The following is a 19,755-nucleotide window of genomic DNA, read 5'->3' on the forward strand; positions in this document are numbered from 1 at the left end:
AGCAAGAGATTCTGAAGGTTGCTGATGAAGGAATATATTTATTGAACTAATTTAATTTCAAATGGTCAATTTTTTTTTCACCAAAACTGCATTTCCATAGAATTTTGTAATAATAATAATGATACTTGTTAAATTTTTACTTGTGATTTAAATACATTATTATATTCACAAGTCTTTCCAACAACCTCATGGCTTAGTTTGTGGAGATTGTTTTCCAAAGTGTCCCCATTTCAATAAAGAGGCATCTCAGCCTTAGAGAAAAGTTAACTGACTCAACAAAGGATATGGAGGAGTAAGTGATGGAAGCAGGATTTTCTGATGCCAGATACAGTGCCTTTCAGAACAAAGCAAAAGTCTTCACATTTTAAAAATGGTAAATGGGGATTTATGTCATTGACCAGATATATCATCACTGAGCTGTGGGATTCATTGCCTAGAACTCTGACTGGGTATGAGGGGAATCCTAAATGAAGTAGGAAAAAAGTGATTGAAGTTCAAACGTCATTTGAGTCAATGTATCCACAGGGGCTAACACTGAATCAAATCTATATTTTTCTACTATCCTTGTCTGAGCTTTGGTGGTTGAATCATGTGAGGTAAATCCAAAGTGATTACAAATTTGAAAAGCATAATTTTTGCTTTATATAAAATCGAAGATGTCTCTTAAGTCGATTGTCTTTAGTGTAACAATAGACTCAGGTGAGGATCATTTATATTTGAAAAGGAATAATGAAAGAAAAAGTGCAATTGTTTAAAGTGCTGAAACAAATCCTAGTTTTCTTGTTACATTATTTTTCTAGCATGAGGCCCTAGGTTTTTTAATAGTGCGTACAGATACATCTTTGAAAATTTTATAATAATATTTGGAATCTCGTCCATTTGTATATTGAAACTTTGCATAAAAATATACCAAATTCCCATGGCTGAACACCATTTTGTTTCTCTAGTTTTTCCTTTAAGTGGTTTCATGTGATAAGAGAATAGTTCGGTCAAAGTTAATAATTTCTCTGGATTTGCAGTAGGCAATTTTTCTACACTAAAACTATCTAAGTAGCATGGTAAACTTCAAAGGGGAAGGAGATTCTGAAAATGGCATGAAAAATTTTTTTCCTCCAACACTATGTTTCTATTGCCAGTTTCTAATTATGGGGAATAAAATAATTGTAATCAAAATGACACTTTTTAGGGGGATGTGAGTGCCAGGTTTGTTGATTCTGTGCTTAAAGAATTCTTATTTGCAACAACACGGGATGTTGTATAGGAATATCTGTGATCTCACCCAGGTGAACCACAAGGTTGCCTGGGTAAGTGCCAGGCACCATGTCACAGAAGGGTTTTTATTACTCTGCCTGCAAGCTCTGGGGGTGTTAAGAAATATGTTGTTGTTGTTTAGTTATTAAGTCATGTATCACTCTTTTGTGACCTCATTAACTGTAATCCTCCAGGCTCCTTTGTCCATGGGATTTCCCAGGAAAGAGTACTGTAGTGGGTTGCCATTTCCTTCTCCAGGGGATCTCTCCAACCCAGGGATCAATGTGTCTCCTGAATTGGCAGGCAGATTCTATAATATACCACTGAGCCACAAGGGAGGTCTGTTAAGGAATATAAATAACATGCATTTCCTAAAAAAAATAAATAAATTTAGACATGAAATTCAGAAAAATAAACTAGTATTCAGACAGGTGTGATGTATTCAAGATTGGCCTGTTAGTGGAAAATTTGACATAAAAAATCATATCAATTCCTTTGGATCACAATTTCTTCAATCATGGTTAAAACATATTAGACCTAACTTTAAAAATATGACTTAGAAAATCTTTATTTTACATATTTTTTTTTAGAAGTAGTTTTCGCAAAACCCAAGTTTGCTTCTGTATCTGTCACTTGGACTGCACACCACTCACAGATTGAGCATGGTATTATGATGCTGAGTGGTAAATGTATTTTATCATTTAAAATGATAATTATAAACTTATAGTGTTATATAGGCAAATTTTAACATTATTATGGTCATTTTGAACAATTTTATACAATTGTCATATGATTCTCTTTTTTACCTCTAGATAACACAAAAGGTTTAATCCAGTTTAATTTTCTATCTTTCCACTATGCTCTCTTTCCTATCTGCATTGTTATAGTTGAGGAATTGGCCCTTATATTCAACTACAGGCATATAACATTTGATTCATTTTTGCTGCGTTATCCCTCTTGCCGTTTCTACTCTGTTAGTCAGTCTATTCCACCCTATTCTCTATCACCTCTTTCATGAATCCTTTGTGTATGATTTGTGGAGTTTCCTCCAATCACGTGACTTGAAAAAGTGGCTCCCATCTTTCCCTACCTTTTCATGATATGACTTCAGCCAGTCCGTTCAGCCGCTCAGTCACGTCCAACTCTTTGTGACACCCGTGGACCGCAGCATGTCTGGCTTCCCTGTCCATCACCACCTCCCAGAGCTCACTCCAACTCATGTCCATCGAGTCCATCATGGATATGACTTCAGAAAGGTCACAACTCTGTTAAAGTTTGCCTCTGGTCTAATGTGATTTGTTAAACGATTCACTGGAGAAATACAAGTAAATCATTTATTCTAAAATAATGCAGAGCAGGAATAGAGACACAGCCGTAGAGAATGAAATTGTGGGCACGGGGGGGAAGGAGGAGAGGGTGGAACCAAATAAGAGAGTAGCATTGCGGTGTACACACTGCCACGTGTAATACTAGTACACAGCTAGTGGGAAATTGCTGCATGGCCCAGGGAGCTTCGTTCTGTGCTCTGTGATGACACAGAGGGGCGGAGAGGCGTGGCGGGCGGGGGGCTCAAGAAGGACAGGGTGTGTGTTCACACAGGACTGATTGCATTGCTGTACAGCGGAAACGAACACATTGAAACGTAGTTGCTGCTGCTAAGTCACGTCAGCCGTGTCCGACTCTGTGCGACCCCGTAGACGGCAGCCCACCCGGCTCCCCCGTCCCTGGGATCCTCCAGGCAAGAACACTGGAGTGGGTTGCCATGTCCTTCTCCAATGCATGAAAGTGAAAAATGAAAGTGAAGTCGTTCAGTCGTGTCTGACTCCTAGCGACCCCATGGACTGCAGCCTACCAGGCTCCTCTGTCCATGGGATGTTCCAGGCAAGAGTACTGGAGTGGGGTGCCATTGCCTTCTCCTGAAAAGTAGTTAGATTCTGATGAAAATGATGATTTTTTAAAATATTTCTTGGCAAATATTTTAAAGTGTTTCCTCTGTCAAAGCAAAGTGCTATAGCATCATTTCAAGACTAAGTCTTAAAACTAAAATTATCCCAAATAGAACATTTATTTAACACATCTCTTACAGGAGTTTTGATTATATTTTTTTCTTTGAACAAAGTGCTGATCTAAAAATGACTCTGACTTTCTTGTAGGGTACAATTAGGGTTATAATAAAATATTCATTATCTCCCCCAAAGGTAATCAAGAAGTATAGTGTAAACCAGAGTTAGAGTGCTTTTTTCTGAAGAAAATTTGTAAGAGATTTTCAAATTCTAACATGGCAGTTGCTTAAAACATTGTTTGAAAATCAGACAATTCGTGAAATTGGAGTGTGCTAGTAAAGATATTTTCCTGTCTCTTAAGTTGAATATTTCTCAGATGAGATGCTTTCTTTTTTAAAATAACTGTATAATCTTGTCTATCTTGGGCTTTAATACACTTATTTTCTTTTATTTTCAAGACACACTTTTTAATGGTCTTGGACTTGGAGCAGTCATTGGTCTGGGAGTCGCCGCACTCTTGCTAATCCTGGTAGTAACAGATGTCAGCTGCTTCTTTATTCGACAATGTGGGTTATTGATGTGCATCACCAGGAGAATGTGTGGGAAGAAAAGTGGCTCCAGTGGTAAAAGTAAAGAACTTGAAGAAGGAAAAGCTGCATACCTGTGAGTATCAGACATCTGCGTCACAGTAATGAAACACTTTTTATATCACTCCGAGGAGTTCACAATTTACATTTTCCTTATGCAAACTTAGAGTGATATGCAAAAATATGCTCCATATTAGCATCAACTTCAAAAGTTCTCTCATGTTCCTACCCAGACAAAACCACACTACTCCAGGTAACTCCCCCTCTCCCAGGCAACCGCTTTTCTGATTTTTTCATCATACATCATTTTTAGCTCTTCTAAAACTTGATATGTGTCTGGCTTCTTTCACTCAACATAATATTTTAGAATTCATTCATAGTGTTCTGTCAGTGATTCATTTCATTTTATTGTTGAGTCATTTCTATCCATTCTTGATTCATATATTTAGGCATTTTATGATTTCATGCATTATTTCTTAGACTTAAGGATAGAGGAGAATTCATTTTTGCATGGCTGCATTGTTTTGTTTTGCTTTTAATCTCCAAACCCATTTCAAGCTTACTAGGCATTTCATCTATGATCATTTCTTATGGATATTATATAAGGAATGTTTTTACCTTAAGGGATAATAAATTGAATAGTACACATTTTCAGTTAAAAAAAATTAGTTTAAATATCCCAAAGTGTCACCTTCTTAGTTGTTGGACACAGTGGATAGCAAAGAACAAAATTAAATTAGACTGTTTTAATGCTTGAAAGAATAGTGAACATATGACATAGTAAATACAGTGGGATCAATTCCTATTCACTATCTCTTGCTATCCTCATAGAACCATATACTTTCTCATAACTTGCTGTACTTTTAAATTGCCTGATTAACTAAAGACATGTATCACCAAATTTAGCTTTAGTTCATTTTCCCATATACAGAAAACAACATACTATTTAACATAATTATACATATATTATATACAGATGATACATATATATGCACACATGACTCAAAACTGAATTTTGTATATATTCATTCTTGCTCTACTATTAACTAAATGGAACAAGTATTAGGTAACAACCACTGCCATCAAACCTAGGGATAAAGTGGTGAGCAAAACAAACAAGAACTTTATTCACATGGAATTCACATTTTATTGTAAGAATACAGATAATAAATGCTAAAAATGAAAATGTCTGATAGTGCTAAGCACTAAAAAATAAAGGAAAACAGAATGGTAAACTGTTACTAGAGTTTCAGTCACTGTAAACCTCTAGCAAGAGGTGAAACTAAACTGAAGAGTGAGTGATCAAGAGTCACAAATACAATGATCAAGGCGAAGAGCCTTCCAATCAGGTGTAATAGTACAGAGGCTGTTCAGGCAGGAATGAGCTATGTTCAGCACGAAGTGGAGCTGAGTGGAGTAAGCCAGGTAATGAAACTGGTACCAATATTAGTTGGGAGAATTATCTGAGTACAAAAGGATTAAATCTTGTTGGGTTAAATATTTTTTAAATAGAAAGTGACTAAAATTTTTTTTTTAAGATTTTTTTAGTTGCTTTGAAGAATGGATTACTGGAAGGTTGGTATGTGTAAGGAAAGATATAAAGTCAGAGGGACTAGATAGGAGAATCTTGAAACACTTCAGGTGGAAAGAGATGGTCTTCTGTACCAAGATAGTAGTAGATAGACATATTAAAGAGTATACCATCCAGATATAGATGAGGTAGAGTCAGCCACTGGGAACTGATTTGACTTTGAGGTGACAGCAAGAGAGAAATCAACAAGAGCCTTCTGCTTTTGTCTTAATCATCTAGAAGGAAGTTGGTGACCATGTGCAAAACAGCCAGGTGTATCCAAGCTCTGTCATTTGCTTTTGTTTGATTTCTTAATTGGTAATTTATCCACCAACCCTTCTGTTTGTAATTCCTGCTGAGATCGATTAACCTTAAAGTCTTGGAAAGATGAAAACACATGGTTCATTTCATGCTTGTTGTCCATCACAGCTTTTAAAATCATGATATCCCCTGCCTTAGAAAAAAAGTTTTTAACTTTTGCAAAAAGTTATTGTGTCAACTAAAAAATATATATAAAATCTCAATGAGAGATAGAATGTAATTAATTTGATTTATCAAATATATACTATTTTCCAAACATGATCTTAAGCATTCTTAGACTAGTCCTTTGATGTGATCAGAAGTTATAAGACTGAGTATGTGTGTTACAAAACACACTAACTACACACTTAGAGCATCTTTATTAGAAGAATATTATATTGCATAAAAAATGAGAAAGGCGATGGTATACAAAATAGCATTTTTGTAAACTCCTAGAATATTCCATTATTTGTCTTTTATTGTAAATTAGTATTTATCTTGAATTCTCATAGTTTATCTTATAAAATGGCTAATGATTACTATTTTCTCAAACTACATGTATACTCTCATTTACCCAAGCATTGATTTACAATAGCAAATACTATTGAACACTTAGATAACCAGGCACTTTGGTGCTAGTGGTAAAGAATGCTCTTGCCAATACAGGAGATGTAAGAGACACAGGTTCGATCCCTGGGTCAGGAAGATCCCTTGCAGAAGGGAATGGCAACCCACTCCAGTATTCTTGCCTGGAGAATCCCATGGACAGAAGAGCCTGGCAGGCTACTGAACATAGGGTCGCAAAGAGGCAGACACGACTGAAGCAACTTAGCACATGCACATCTAAGTTTCAGAGATACAAATGTGAGGAAAAACAAACTAGTCCCTGCTATTGGCTTGTTACTCTGATGGGAAACACATTTTGGTTAAAAAAAAAAAAATCCAATGGATAAATAAATAAGAAAGTTTTGTGTAAATGTTAACTTTTTAGAAGAGAATTTACCTAATCAGATTTATCTAAGCAAGTTGTAAAAGAAATAAAACATAAAAAATAATAGCAAGTGACTAGTCAATGTGGGCTGCCGTCTATGGGGTCACACAGAGTCGGGCACGACTGAAGCGACTTCGCAGCAGCAGCGGCAGCAATCAGTGTGTGTATATGTGCTTGTATTCTAGTGCATGTGTGATCAGTTGTGTCTGACTCTGTAACCCCATGGACTAGGGCCAGCCAGACTCCTCTGTCCACGGACTTCTCCAGGCAAGAATACTGGAGTGGGTTGCCGTTCCCTTCTCCAGGAGATCTTCCTGACCCAGGAATCGAACCCATGTCTCATGTGTCTCCTGCATTGGCAGGTGGATTCTTTACCAACTGCACCACCTGGGAAGCCCCCATGTGTGTGTAATTTGCTTTTCAACATGCATGAAGAGGGATACCCAAATCCAGCCCCCTTGCTACCACAAGGGAAAAGGGAATTATACCCAGGTACCTCATATCATAAATTTTATGTACCAAAATATTTTTTTTTTTATTTCCCAAAAGAAAGTGAATGATTAAATTTTAAATTTGAACTATTTTATGGAATATTTAACACAGTTTTGATGAAAAGAATTCTAGACAAAATGGAATTTCTTTCCATTTTTTTCTGAGCAATATTTGGCTAGATAAATTTCAATGGAAAAAAGATTCTTAGTAAGTATTCCGTTCTAGCCACATTGGATTTATTTAAAGGGTGATGAGATTTTGTGGAGATTTTTAGCTATGTTCCATAATGCATCCATTCTTACATTTTATAGGTAAGATTTTATTTTTCTTTATTTTTCTAGGAAAGATGGATCAAAAGAACCAATAGTGGAGATGAGAACAGAGGATGAAAGAATTACTAATCATGAAGATGGGAGCCCAGTAAATGAGCCAAATGAAACCACACCACTAACAGAACCTGAGTATGTAGCTTGAAATCCTTAATAATTTTTGCATAAATATTTGTAAACTGACTATCATATTATCATTATCAATAGCATGTATTGACAAATAACATTTTTAAAATGATGTTTCTTCTTCAATGAAAGTACATGTGAATATCAAAATTGAGATATTTCACACTAAGATTTTGTATCAGTGTAGGAGAAAATCTCCTGTTTAAAAATATATTCATAATTTTATGCAAATATATCAGAATAATGGAAGCATGTTTCAAATTTGGACTTTCCTGCACTAATCTTGCTGTTTAAGAAAGTGATACTTTCAAAGTGTGATTGATTTTACTGAAATAAAAATGTGTCAGGAAATTAGTTACTGCTTTGACTATGAATACACAGTTGTAGAATAGAAATAAATAGTGTGAAATAAACACAAGTCTATTTTTTTAAATATATATATTTGTCAAGAAGAAGGGATGCTGTTAAATAACTACTATTTCAGTGATGCCTGGTCTCCATTTAAAGTTATGTTATTACTTAATTCTGCATCCATCAGAACTTGATTAAAACCATGATTAGTACTTCAGCTAAACCCACAAAAATGGACATGTGCAAACATGATGTTCATGAATATGAAGGTTAAAATGTTTAGAAACAAAGGCATTATCAGAAAGTAGTAACAGTGGTATTCAACTGAATATATTCCCCTTGCCGAGGTGAAGGGGCTTGCATAACTCAACGAAGATATGAGCCACACCATGTAGGGCCACCCAAGATGGACCAGTCATAGTGAAGAGTTCTGACAAAATGTGATCCAGTAGAAGAGGGAATGGCAAAACAATCCAATATACTAACATGGGAACCCCATGAACTGCATAAAAGGCAAAAAGGTATGACACTGAAAGATAAACCCCCCAGGTCATAAGGTGTCCAATATACTACTGGGGAAGGCTGGAGGACAGCTCCTAACAGCTCCAGAAAGAATGAAGCAGCGGGACCAGTTGTGGATGTGTCTGGTGATGAAAGTAAAATCCAAAGCTGCAAAGAACAGTATTGCACATGAACCTGGAATGTTAGGTCTATGAATCAAGGTGAATCAGTCATGGTCAAGCTGGACAGGGCAAGAATAAACATCATCTTAGGAATCAGTGAACTGAAATGGACAGGGATGGGTGAATTACATTATATCTACTCCCGTGGGCAAGAATCCAAAGGAAGAAATGGTATAGTCCTTATAATAAACAAAAGAATGAAAAATGCAGTTATTGGGTATAACCTCAAAAATGACAGAATGGCCTTGGTTTGTTCCCAAGGCAAGCCATTCAACATCACAGTAATCCAAGTTTATGCCCCAACTGCTGATGCCAAAGAAGCTGAAGTTAATCAGTTCTGTGAAGACCTAGAAGACTTCCTAGTACTAACATCCAAAAAAGATGTCCTATTCATCATAGGGGATCGGAATGCAAAAGTAGGAAGTCAAGAGACACCTGGAATAGCAGGCCAGTTTGGCCTTGGAGCACAAAATGAAGCAGAGCAAAGGCTAACAGAATTCTGCCAAGAGAACAGAATATATAGCACAGCTATGTATAACAGAACTGATTATAGCAAACACACTTTTACAACCACACAAGAGACAACTTTACACATGGACATCACCAAATGGTCAATGCAAAATCAGAGTAATTACATTCTTTAGCCAAAGATGGAGTAGCTGTACATAGTCAACAAAAACAAGACCTGGAGCTGACTGTGGCTCAGATCATCAGCTCCTCATAGCAAAATTCAGGCTTAAACTAAAGAAAGTGGGGAAAACTACTAGGCCAGTCAGGTATGACTTAAATCAAATCCCCTATGAATATACAATGGGGGTGATGAATAGATTCAAGGGATTAGATCTATTAAACAGAGTGTCTGAAGAACTTTGGACTGAGGTTTGTAATATTATACAGGAGGCGGCAAACAAAACCATTCCAAAGAAAAAGAAGTGCAAGGAGGCGAAGTGGTTGTCTGAGCAGGCTCCACAGAAAGCTGAAAAAAAGAGAAGTGAAAATCAAGGGGGAAAATGTACACCAGACATGGGAACAACAAACTGGTTCAAAACTGGGGAAACTGTATGTCAAGGCTGTTGTCACTGTGCTTATTTAACTTATATGCCGAGTACATCATGCAAAATGCTGGGCTGGATGAAACTCAGTTTGATTGCTGGGATACCACTTTAATGACAGAAAGCCAAAAGAGTCTCCAGATGAGGGTGAGGGAGGAGAGTAAAAGAGTCAGCTTAAAACTCAATATTGAAAAAAAAAAACTAAGATCATGGCATCCTATCCCATCACTTCATGGCAAATGAAGGGGAAAATGTGAAAGCAATGACAGATTTTGTCTTCTTGGGCTCTAAAATCACTGCAAATGTCTAAGCAATTAGACAATTGCTTCTAATTTCATAGGAAAGCTATGACAAACCTAGACAGTGTGTTAAAAAGTAGAGACATCACTTCGCCAACAAAGGTGCAGATAGTCAAGGCAATGGTCTTTCCAGTAGTCATGTATGGATGTGAGAACTGGACAGTAAAGAAGGCAGAGTACTGAAAAATTGATGCTTTCAAACTGTGTTGCTGGAGAAGACTCTTGAATGTCCCTTGGACTGCAAGGAGCGAAATCCAGTCAATCCTAAAGAAAATCAACCCTAAATATTCATTGGAAGAATTGATGCTGAAGTTGAGCCTTCAATACTTTGGCCACCTGATGCCAACATCTGACTTATTGTAAAAGACCCAGATGCTGGGAAAAATTGAAGACAGAAGGAGAAGAGGATGACAGAGGATGAGATGGTTGGATGGCATCACCCATTCAATGACAGGAACTTGGGCAAACTCCAGGAGATGGTGATGGACAGGAAAGCATGACATGCTGTAGTCCATGGGGTTGTGAAGATTTGGACACGACTTGGTGACTGAACAACAATAGCAATTGAAGACATTTGATACTGCCAAAATCAGGGCGATCACATTATTCTTTAAATATTGCTCACCAAAACTACGTTTACATTTTGTTTTTAAAAATAAAATCCTTTTTCTTTACTAGCTAGTATTCTCTTGGAGAGAAATTTGACTTAGGCTTCTCATCCTAAGTCAAAGGCTGAGTGTTGTCACAGGTAAAGAAAATAACTTTTTTAGAAATCCCCTTTATCTTCACTCAAGAGGCTAATAATAATAATAATAATAATAATAATAATATTTAGACAAAGGTAGTACTATTCTGAAGCTTTAATTTTGGTTTAAATCTTCAGGCCCTTTTTAATGACTTCAGTTAGGGATTATTACACTCTAATTTGAAGTTGACTCTTGTAGAAGTACTTTTTTAGGGTAGGTTCTGTACAGTCCCCTTCAGAAATCAGAAATCTTTTCAATAAGCAAAATATTACACAACAAAGCAACTTCCTACCTGTTAGTTAACACTTACTATGATATAATGGTATGTATGAAAACTGGCTAAGAAAATGCCCTTATATAGAACAGGGCTATATTTTGAAAGAAAACAAAACAAAAAATCAAAGCAAGATAATTTAATAATTATTCTGGTTCTCAATTAAAGAAAAAATATTGAACATAAAAATAACAAAATTAACAGTAATCTTTAAAAATATAATTTAACATAAACATAAGTAATGAATAAGTATATATATACACAAAAATACACCATCCAAGAGTTATTTGAAAACACAGATTAATTACAAGTGTAATAAATAGTTCTGTAAGAGATATACTGATATTAAACATCTTACTGATCTCTTGTTTAAGCTCTAAATTTCTGTATATTTTGCTGCTAGAAATAACTCATTGTTTTTATACTCCTTTATGGCTGATGTTTTCAGTTCTTGGAAAAAACAGACAAGAAGAATTCTGAATGCACTATTTATAATAATCATAAAAGAGACCTGACCTAATAGTTTTAAGATAGATGATACTTCACTCCCAGCAATGAAATGGCTTACTTTTGATTGTTTGGTTTTCATGTAATAGCTTTGACTTTCAGAAGACAATGGCTTTCTCTTCTCATTCAGATATATAAAAAAAATTGCAAATACATCCCAAAGGAACTAGCACAGTAGCATTCATTATGCCATACAATGGTGAGGTTAAAGTCACAGAGGTGAATTCCATTTGTAACTTAATTATTACTTTAACAAACCTGATTTTTTTTTCATTCTAATGTGTGTGTGTGTGTGTGTGTGTGTGTGTGTGTGTGTTAGTTACTTAGTCGTGTCCAACTCTTTGCGACACCGTGGATTGTAGCCTGCCAGACTCCTCCGTCCCTGGAATTCTCTAGGCAAGAATGCTGGAGTGGGTTGCCATTCCCTTCTCCTGGGAGTCGTCTCAACCCAGGGGTTGAACCCGTCTCCCACATTGCAGGCAGATTCTTTACCATCTGACCCACTCTATTGTACTCTATTTCCTTCTACAAAACAATGACTTAAATGGTTATGGATATCACTTAAAGTGCCTTAACCAATTGTCTATTATTTTTATATTCTTTTCCAGAAAATTGCCTTTAAAAGAAGAAAATGGGAAAGAAGTCCTAAATCCAGAAACGATAGAAATTAAGGTTTCTAACGACATCATTCAATCAAAAGAAGACGACAGCAAAGCATAACAGGAAGACCACAGTCTTGAATGGTGAATACTACAAAGAGCATTTGGATTGCAGTGACCCTATGACCAAAACTATTCCACTGACCTTAATTTCTTGGGAAACTTCTAGCTTGGAATAGCTTGTACACATATACATAAGATCCAATATTCCTGCCCATGGTCCGTTTCCTTTTGTTGTTATTGTTGTACTGTTGTTGCTTATTTTGTTATGAATTTCAATATAGAGACCTGACTGGCACCAACTCTTATGTATTCAATTGACTCTATGATTGAAGTACTGCAATTTATTATATAAGTAAAATGCTCTATTTCTTCAGAAGTGTATTTCCTACCACAACCTCTCCACAAATAGGAGTTTAAGAAAAAGCAAAACAGAAGCTTTGTGAGCTAAATGTATAAAAAAGCCCTGCATGTTTTCTTAATCCAATTTTGGGCAAATAGATTATTAAAGTGGATTTCAGTTTAAGATGAAAATACTTAAGGTTACACTTTTCAGCCAGAGAACTTCAGGGAATTTAGGCTTGAAGGAGCTAGTTATCTTTAGCAGATGTTAAATATTGAGAGACACTTTGGAAAATTCTTTTTAAGTTATAATTACAGTGCTACTTCAATGTTGATTTTTAATAGACTGAAGTGCCAGATCAAAATTGTTACCCATTTGAACAAATATTAGTTGTGTGTAAAATTAGATTAGAAAGATTCCATAAATCTCTATCTCTTATAGATGCCACATTCACTCATGATGGATTACACACAATGAAAATGTATTGCAAGTAAAATAATATTGATTTCTGCCCTCAGCTTCAAATAAAGTAAACTGAAATGAGAACAATATCAATGTTGTCTTGATATATTTATAAATGTGATATTTGTGGTTATCTTTTACTTTTTAAACTAATTTTAATCAAAAAATGTCTTTAGTGTTTAAATACTTCAAATCATATCCTCAGATACATTTTTTGCCCATTATTTTAGATAATCTCTCTTTAAAAATTCATTTTCAAAGTGTTATAGGTCAACCATTATATGTAATTGGCTAATGGAACTTAAAATCCTTAGTGGTTAAATTATGGAGAAATTAACATTTAAACATTGCCATAAAAGTGTCAGTGATAAATGATTAAAATTCCACTATGTGTTTTTATTCTGGATGTTGTAGCTAGAAGTCATTTTAAGATTTTGATAAACAATTTTGGTTGAAGAAATTCCTTAGATAATCAACACAAATTTTCTAATATTACTTATTAGTAATATGTACCAGAATAAATACATATTAACTTCCAAGCTATGCAAGCTCCCAGAGGTAAAAGGCTAAAACATACTTTTCACTTATTATATGAGGTTAAAATATGTATTTATGATTATAAATAGACATACCAAATGGGAGCAAGTTTTAGGTTATTTCTTACCCTAGAGAGCCAAAGGTTTCTTTAGGCCCCATCACATTCATAACCTTTCATGTTTCAGGTGGTGAAGCTTAAATCTAATAGGTTAGGGAATGCAAACCAATAGAACGTTGGAGGAAAGTTTTAACAGTAGAGTGATACTGCTGCTTTAGGGTATCATTCTATGGGGATCATTTGACAAATAAGTGTAATACTAACGTCACTCATGAACACTTTTATTTACAAAGTGCTTAAAACTGTCAACCTAGGAGAGACAACTAACTCTCCAAAACTATTGTTATTAGAGGACAGAGGTGCCCATCTGCACGTTCTGGCACTAAATCTCCACAGTGTCCTTGCCATGATGTACAGGGTTATATGATGCAGGAATCTCTCCTTGCTATCCTTCCAGGCACATCCTCAAGAAAAAACTTCCTGTGCCTACCTAGGAATTTGAGTAGGAATTATCCAACTGGTCTCGACAAATTTGACTGTTGCTGGTTAAGTTACGCTTATCTGATCATCTCTTGGCTTTATTTTGCTGTCTTTTTCTTTTGTTTCCCCTTTTGTATCAATGTGTTAAAACTAATAAAAAATACTTGAATTAGTTTGTGCAGAGTAACTGGGCTTAGTGAAGTGTCCATGAAGCAATCAACATGGATGCTCATTTTTCCAGGATAGGGCCATGTGGTTTTAAAGTAATTACAGTGAAAGAAGTAGGAAAATTAAGAAAGCAGTTTAGCATGTTTACTCTTGTGATATCTGTGCTATACTTCAAGAGCAGAGAAATCATAATAAAGAACAAAGACTTTTGTTTCCTCAGTCTGAAAGCTCTGATTCTCTCATTTCTTTGGACTTTTCACCATAAAGCAGTTTGATTAAATAATTCTTTTATATATACATATATATATAAGTACGCTATATATAAATATGTAGGCTGTTAAATTTTTTGCCACCAATGTGGAGTGATGATCTGAAGTTAACAGATAATCTGAAACTAATTATAAACAGACTGTTTCAAGTGCATTGTTTCAATTGTCTGAGTGGTCCTTATCTCTTGTCCTTGAAATCCATGCCCTGCAACAGCAAGGCTATACTGTGAGAAACCTTTTTTCTTTTCTTTTTTTTTTTTTAAGCATTTCAATGGAATACTCCAAATGACTTTACTTGTAAAAGTTTCAAAATTTTTTTGAAACTGGTTTTTTGAGAGCTGGTTTGTAGTAAATTGTAAAATATGAGTAGACCTGAAATGATTTGTTTATTTTTCATTCTTATTCTAGACTAAACAAATCCATACATCTGTATAAATATTATTTTTAATGTCTGAGAGCACTCTTAAATGTTAGTATAAAATGTCAAAAGATTGAACTGAATATAGGTAGTGTTAAATAATTGGAATGCTGTGCTATTTTAAACAAAGAAGCAAAGATATCACTGAAAATTTTGATATTTCTTGATAGGTTATGTGCAATTAGGCAGTGACAATCTATATTTAATGACCTATAAGAGAGAACAGTAATATTAGCATTTTAGCATGTATTTGTTTTTAAAACTGGCACAAATTAATGTGTCAACATATTTTACAATGATCTGCAAAGAAAGTTTAAAATTTTGATTTCTAAAGATTTATTTATTATTTTTGTGGATTGACTTATGGCCATTCGATTGATTCTAACATCTAACATTAATATTAATGTAATGCTTCTCAAATTTTCCTTCATTTTTTACTACTAATACCTATGAAAGCATTTTTTCAAAGGCTATTTGATCCAGAAACATTTACATGAATCTTGGTCTTTGAATTAAACATTTATATAAATAGAAGATTTTTATTAATCAGATTATTTATTTGAGTGCCAACAATTAATTGTACCTTTATACTCATACCTTAAGTTTATGCTTCTTATTTTAAATAATTAAGAGGTATTTGTGCCTTTGGATTAGCATGATCTTTATTAAAAGAAAAAAGAACTGCAATCTCTATTGCTATATTTTGCTTATATCTATGACACTTGAATGATACTGTCTTATCTATATTTAGTGAATAAGCTCAGTTCAGGTTACTTCACCTTGAATACAAAATCTCAATAAAACAGTTTATTCTGTGTAACTTATTTCCACTCTTGACAAAACAATTCTTTTAATGCACACACAAAACATACTTAAATTGTTCTGTATCATTGTTCTAGACAAGAAATACATTCTAGATATTGTTGAAATTGAGTTTTACTAGTTGTGAAACAAAGACAACAGACTACTATTAAAATAGGGTAAATTATTATGGTGTCACTTGGGTCTACATTATTCCTGTTATGTATTTGACTGGGGATCATAAATCATTCTTCATTGTTAATGGTAAGATAATCACTGATGAAAATATCTACAACTGGAGTGGTAGAAAGAACAATCTCCATTTCTTAATTTTAGGAAATGTTGAAATAGCATATTACAATTACATATTAAATTTGCAATGTTGTTTTTCATGAAGAATAACATAAATGCTCAATTTCAGTACCTCATGGGTTCTTTTTCATAATCATATCCAAAGAGCTTATTCAACAGACTTTATAAGTAGATGAAATTACAGTTTTTAAATGAGATGGATTGCATTATTCATCTTCAGAAAGAAAAGATTTGCATCTTCATATTAACCCTTTGAATCACTATTGCATTGTCTTTCACAATGAAATTGCATATGGATGTGTTAGCATATGCCAAAATTCAACTGTAGAAGGCTCATAGAAATGAAACACTTCAATCCTAAAATGGAAATCTCTCAAAAATGTCTTCTACTTACAGGCTTAATAATGTTGAGATGAAATGATTACACATGTAACTGAGCCTATACATAGGAATTGCTGAACAAATATGATTTCCTTCCAAGTTCCTCTTCTTTTTTAAAAATTGTATTTTCCCATTAGATGCAGCTATTTAACAACACTATACAGAATGCTAATAATTTCTTCTCTTAGACTCATATTATATACAACATTTAATATTTATTTAGTAAACATATTTAATATTCTTAGAAAAATAGTTTATTATTCACTATAGGATTTTATCAATACCTTAACTACATTAGTTGGTACCACTACTGTAATTTCTTAAATATTTTCAGGATTTTAACCACACGATATTCTTAATAGTTAATATAAAAATTGCCCATACAAAGTTAATATCGCCACTTATTTTAATCGTTTTCCTAAAATTAAAGCATATATCTTTTAGCATCTGGTCTTAGCCTTCCTTGGAAAAGTGGAGTATTGACTGTTGGAGCATTTCATCACAACCAGACGTAGGAGAATAGATGAAACAAAGAACTGAACGAGTTCAGAAAGGCAGACTGAACTCTGACGCTAAGAGTAGGTAAGAAGGCTGATCATGTGAGAAGTGTTGGAGCAAGGACAAGGAAGACTGTACAGATAAAAATTAAGGCCAATAATACTGATGCAAAGGAGGAAACTTACAGAAATCCAGGGAAGAGGGTTAACATACATAGATAGAACTTAGGATTCACCTTTGCAAATAGGAGTTATTTTAGAGAACAGGCATTGTGTAAAATAAATGGTACTGTTAAAGAGAAAGCTTATCTATTCCAAGTTTGAAAGGGATGCTCATGGTTTAGCATTTGCCTCTAAACTCTGTTAGGCATCTGTAAACTTAGAAATAAAGTTTAAAAAAGAATCTTATTTTTTGGTATGTGAATTCTATGCTGTGTTCAGTATGCATTAAAACATGCTGCCTTTTATTTTCTTTAACTTATATATGCCATTCAAATTCTATATTGTTAAGTTAGCAACCACAAAGTTTTTTTGTTTCAATAGAGTATGTCCCTATGAAATGCTGTGTATATATGTCTAAACTGTAAAAATTATACTGCAAATGTTGAAGTTTTGTATTTATGAAAGACATTGAAAGTATGGCTTACAGTATATCAAAATTGTCACTCTTCACCATTTGTATATTAATAGTAAAAATACTTTTACTTTAATAAAGTGTTGCATTTATGTTTATTTTGAATAGTATCTTGCAATGAATGATCTTATGACTTTACAAATATTTTTTTTTTTTTGAAAGAGGTTCCCAGACCTATCTCTATACATTCAAAAGAAGAGAATGCTTTCTGTCATCTTGCCTCATCCTGAGTCAGTCTTCTGGCTTCTACACCTTGTCCAGTCAGAGAATTTATCTTGGTAAGAGCAGTGAATATCAAACCACGGTCCCTAGACCAGGTTTGACACCTGGGAACCATTGACACCACCTGGGAACTTACTAAAAATGTAAACTTTTGGACCCCACCATGGACCTAAAAAATCAAAATAATCTGGGAGAGGAGCCCATGAGCCTGTCTTTTTAACAAGCCATCCCAGTACTTCTGAGGCACACAGAAATTTGATATGCACTGGGTTAAAAGACACCTTAGAGATAAGATAGTTCTAGTTCATGTCACAATTTTATTTCTCACGTTGATCACTTTTTTAGGACTTTGTGAGTCATAAGCAAAGTTAATCATTTCTCACAAGCTTTAACAAAGTATTTTCTTTATTTTTATTTTTAAAACTAAGTTAAATTTAATTCATTCTTAAAATAAAAAAAAAAAACCACCAAACTTTCACAAGGGATAATTTTCAATATAAGCTTTACAAAATGCCCAAACACACACACATATGTATACATATACATATATATGTATATATAATAAAAGTAACATTAGATAAGTTTTGAAGGGAGAAAAAATGGGGACATTTAAATTTTGTATTAGTTCTTATAATATATCAATTAATATATTTAGCAGATATTGTTGTTGCTTAGTCATGAAGTCACATCCAAATCTGTGACACCATGGACAGAAATATGCCAGATTTCTTTCAGTTTAGTTCAGTGATTTAGTTGTGTCCAACTCTTTGTGACCCCATGGACTGCAGCCCACCAGGCTTCCATATCCAGGACCAATTCCCAGAACTTGCTCAAGCTCATGTCCATCGAGTCAGTGATGCCATCCAAAAATCTCACCCTCTATCGTCCCCTTCTCCTCCCAACTTCAATCTTTCCAAGCATCAGGGTCTTTTCCAAAGAGTCAGTTCTTCATATCAGGTGGCCAAATTATTGGAGCTTCAGCTTCAGCATCCAATGAATATTCAGGACTGATTTCCTTTACGATTGACTGGTTTGATCTCCTTGCTGTCCAATGGACTCTCAAGGGTATTCTCTAACACCACAATTCAAAACATCAGTGCTTCAATACTCAGCTTTCTTTATGGTCCAACTCTCAAATCCATACATGACTGCTGGAAAAGCCATAACTTTGACTAGATGAATATTTGTTGGCAAAGTAATTAATGTCTCTGCTTTTTCATATGCTGTCTAGGTTGGTCATAGCATTTCTTCCACGGAGCAAGCATCTTTGAATTTCATGGCTGCAGTCACTATCTGCAGTGATTATGGAGACCAAAAAAATAGTCTGTCACTGTTTTCATTGTTTCTTCATCTATTTCCTTTAAGTGATGGGACTGGATGTCATGATCATTTTTTTGAATGTTGAGTTTTAAACCAGCTTTTTCACTCTCCTCTTTCACTTTCATCAAGAGGTTCCTTAGTTCCTCTTTGCTTTCTGCCATAAGGATGGGGTCATCTGTATATCTGAGGCTATTGATATTTCTCCCAGCAATCTTCATTCCACTTTGTGCTTCATCCAAGTCGGCATTACACTTGATATACTCTGCATATAAGTTAAGTAGGCAAAGTGACAAAATAAAGCCTTCACGTGCTCCTTGCCCAATTTGGAAGCAGTCTGTTGTTCCATGTCCAGTTCTAACTGTTGCTTCTTGACCTGCATACAGATTTCTCATGAGGCAGGTATGGTGGTCTGGTATTCCCATCTCTTTAAGAATTTTCCAGTTTGTTGTGATCCACACAGTCAAAGGCTTTACCGTGGTCAATGAAGTAGAAGTAGATGTTTTTCTGGAATTTTATTTCTTTTTCTATGATCCAATGGATGTTGGAAATTTGATCACTGGTTCCTCTGCCTTTTCTAAATCCAGCTTGAACATCTTGAATTTCTCAGCTCACATTCTGGTGAAGCCTATCTTG

The 19,755-nt window shown here is 34.7% G+C and overlaps 1 protein-coding gene across 1 annotated transcript in view; it reads left to right on the top strand.

Annotated features, from left to right (window-relative positions):
- NCAM2 (neural cell adhesion molecule 2) overlaps positions 1-17,678 on the top strand; it is a 545,626-nt gene extending 527,948 nt beyond the window's left edge. The window contains exons 16-18 of the mRNA XM_070455106.1: positions 3,713-3,917; positions 7,536-7,655; positions 12,170-17,678. Coding sequence (XP_070311207.1) covers positions 3,713-3,917; positions 7,536-7,655; positions 12,170-12,281 — 437 coding nt within the window. The 3' untranslated portion in view covers positions 12,282-17,678. The remainder of the gene's footprint in view (positions 1-3,712; positions 3,918-7,535; positions 7,656-12,169) is intronic.
- The last annotated feature ends 2,077 nt before the right edge of the window (positions 17,679-19,755 follow it).

The sequence above is a fragment of the Odocoileus virginianus genome, chromosome 25 (assembly GCF_023699985.2).
Source record: "Odocoileus virginianus isolate 20LAN1187 ecotype Illinois chromosome 25, Ovbor_1.2, whole genome shotgun sequence".
Lineage (NCBI taxonomy): Eukaryota > Metazoa > Chordata > Mammalia > Artiodactyla > Cervidae > Odocoileus > Odocoileus virginianus.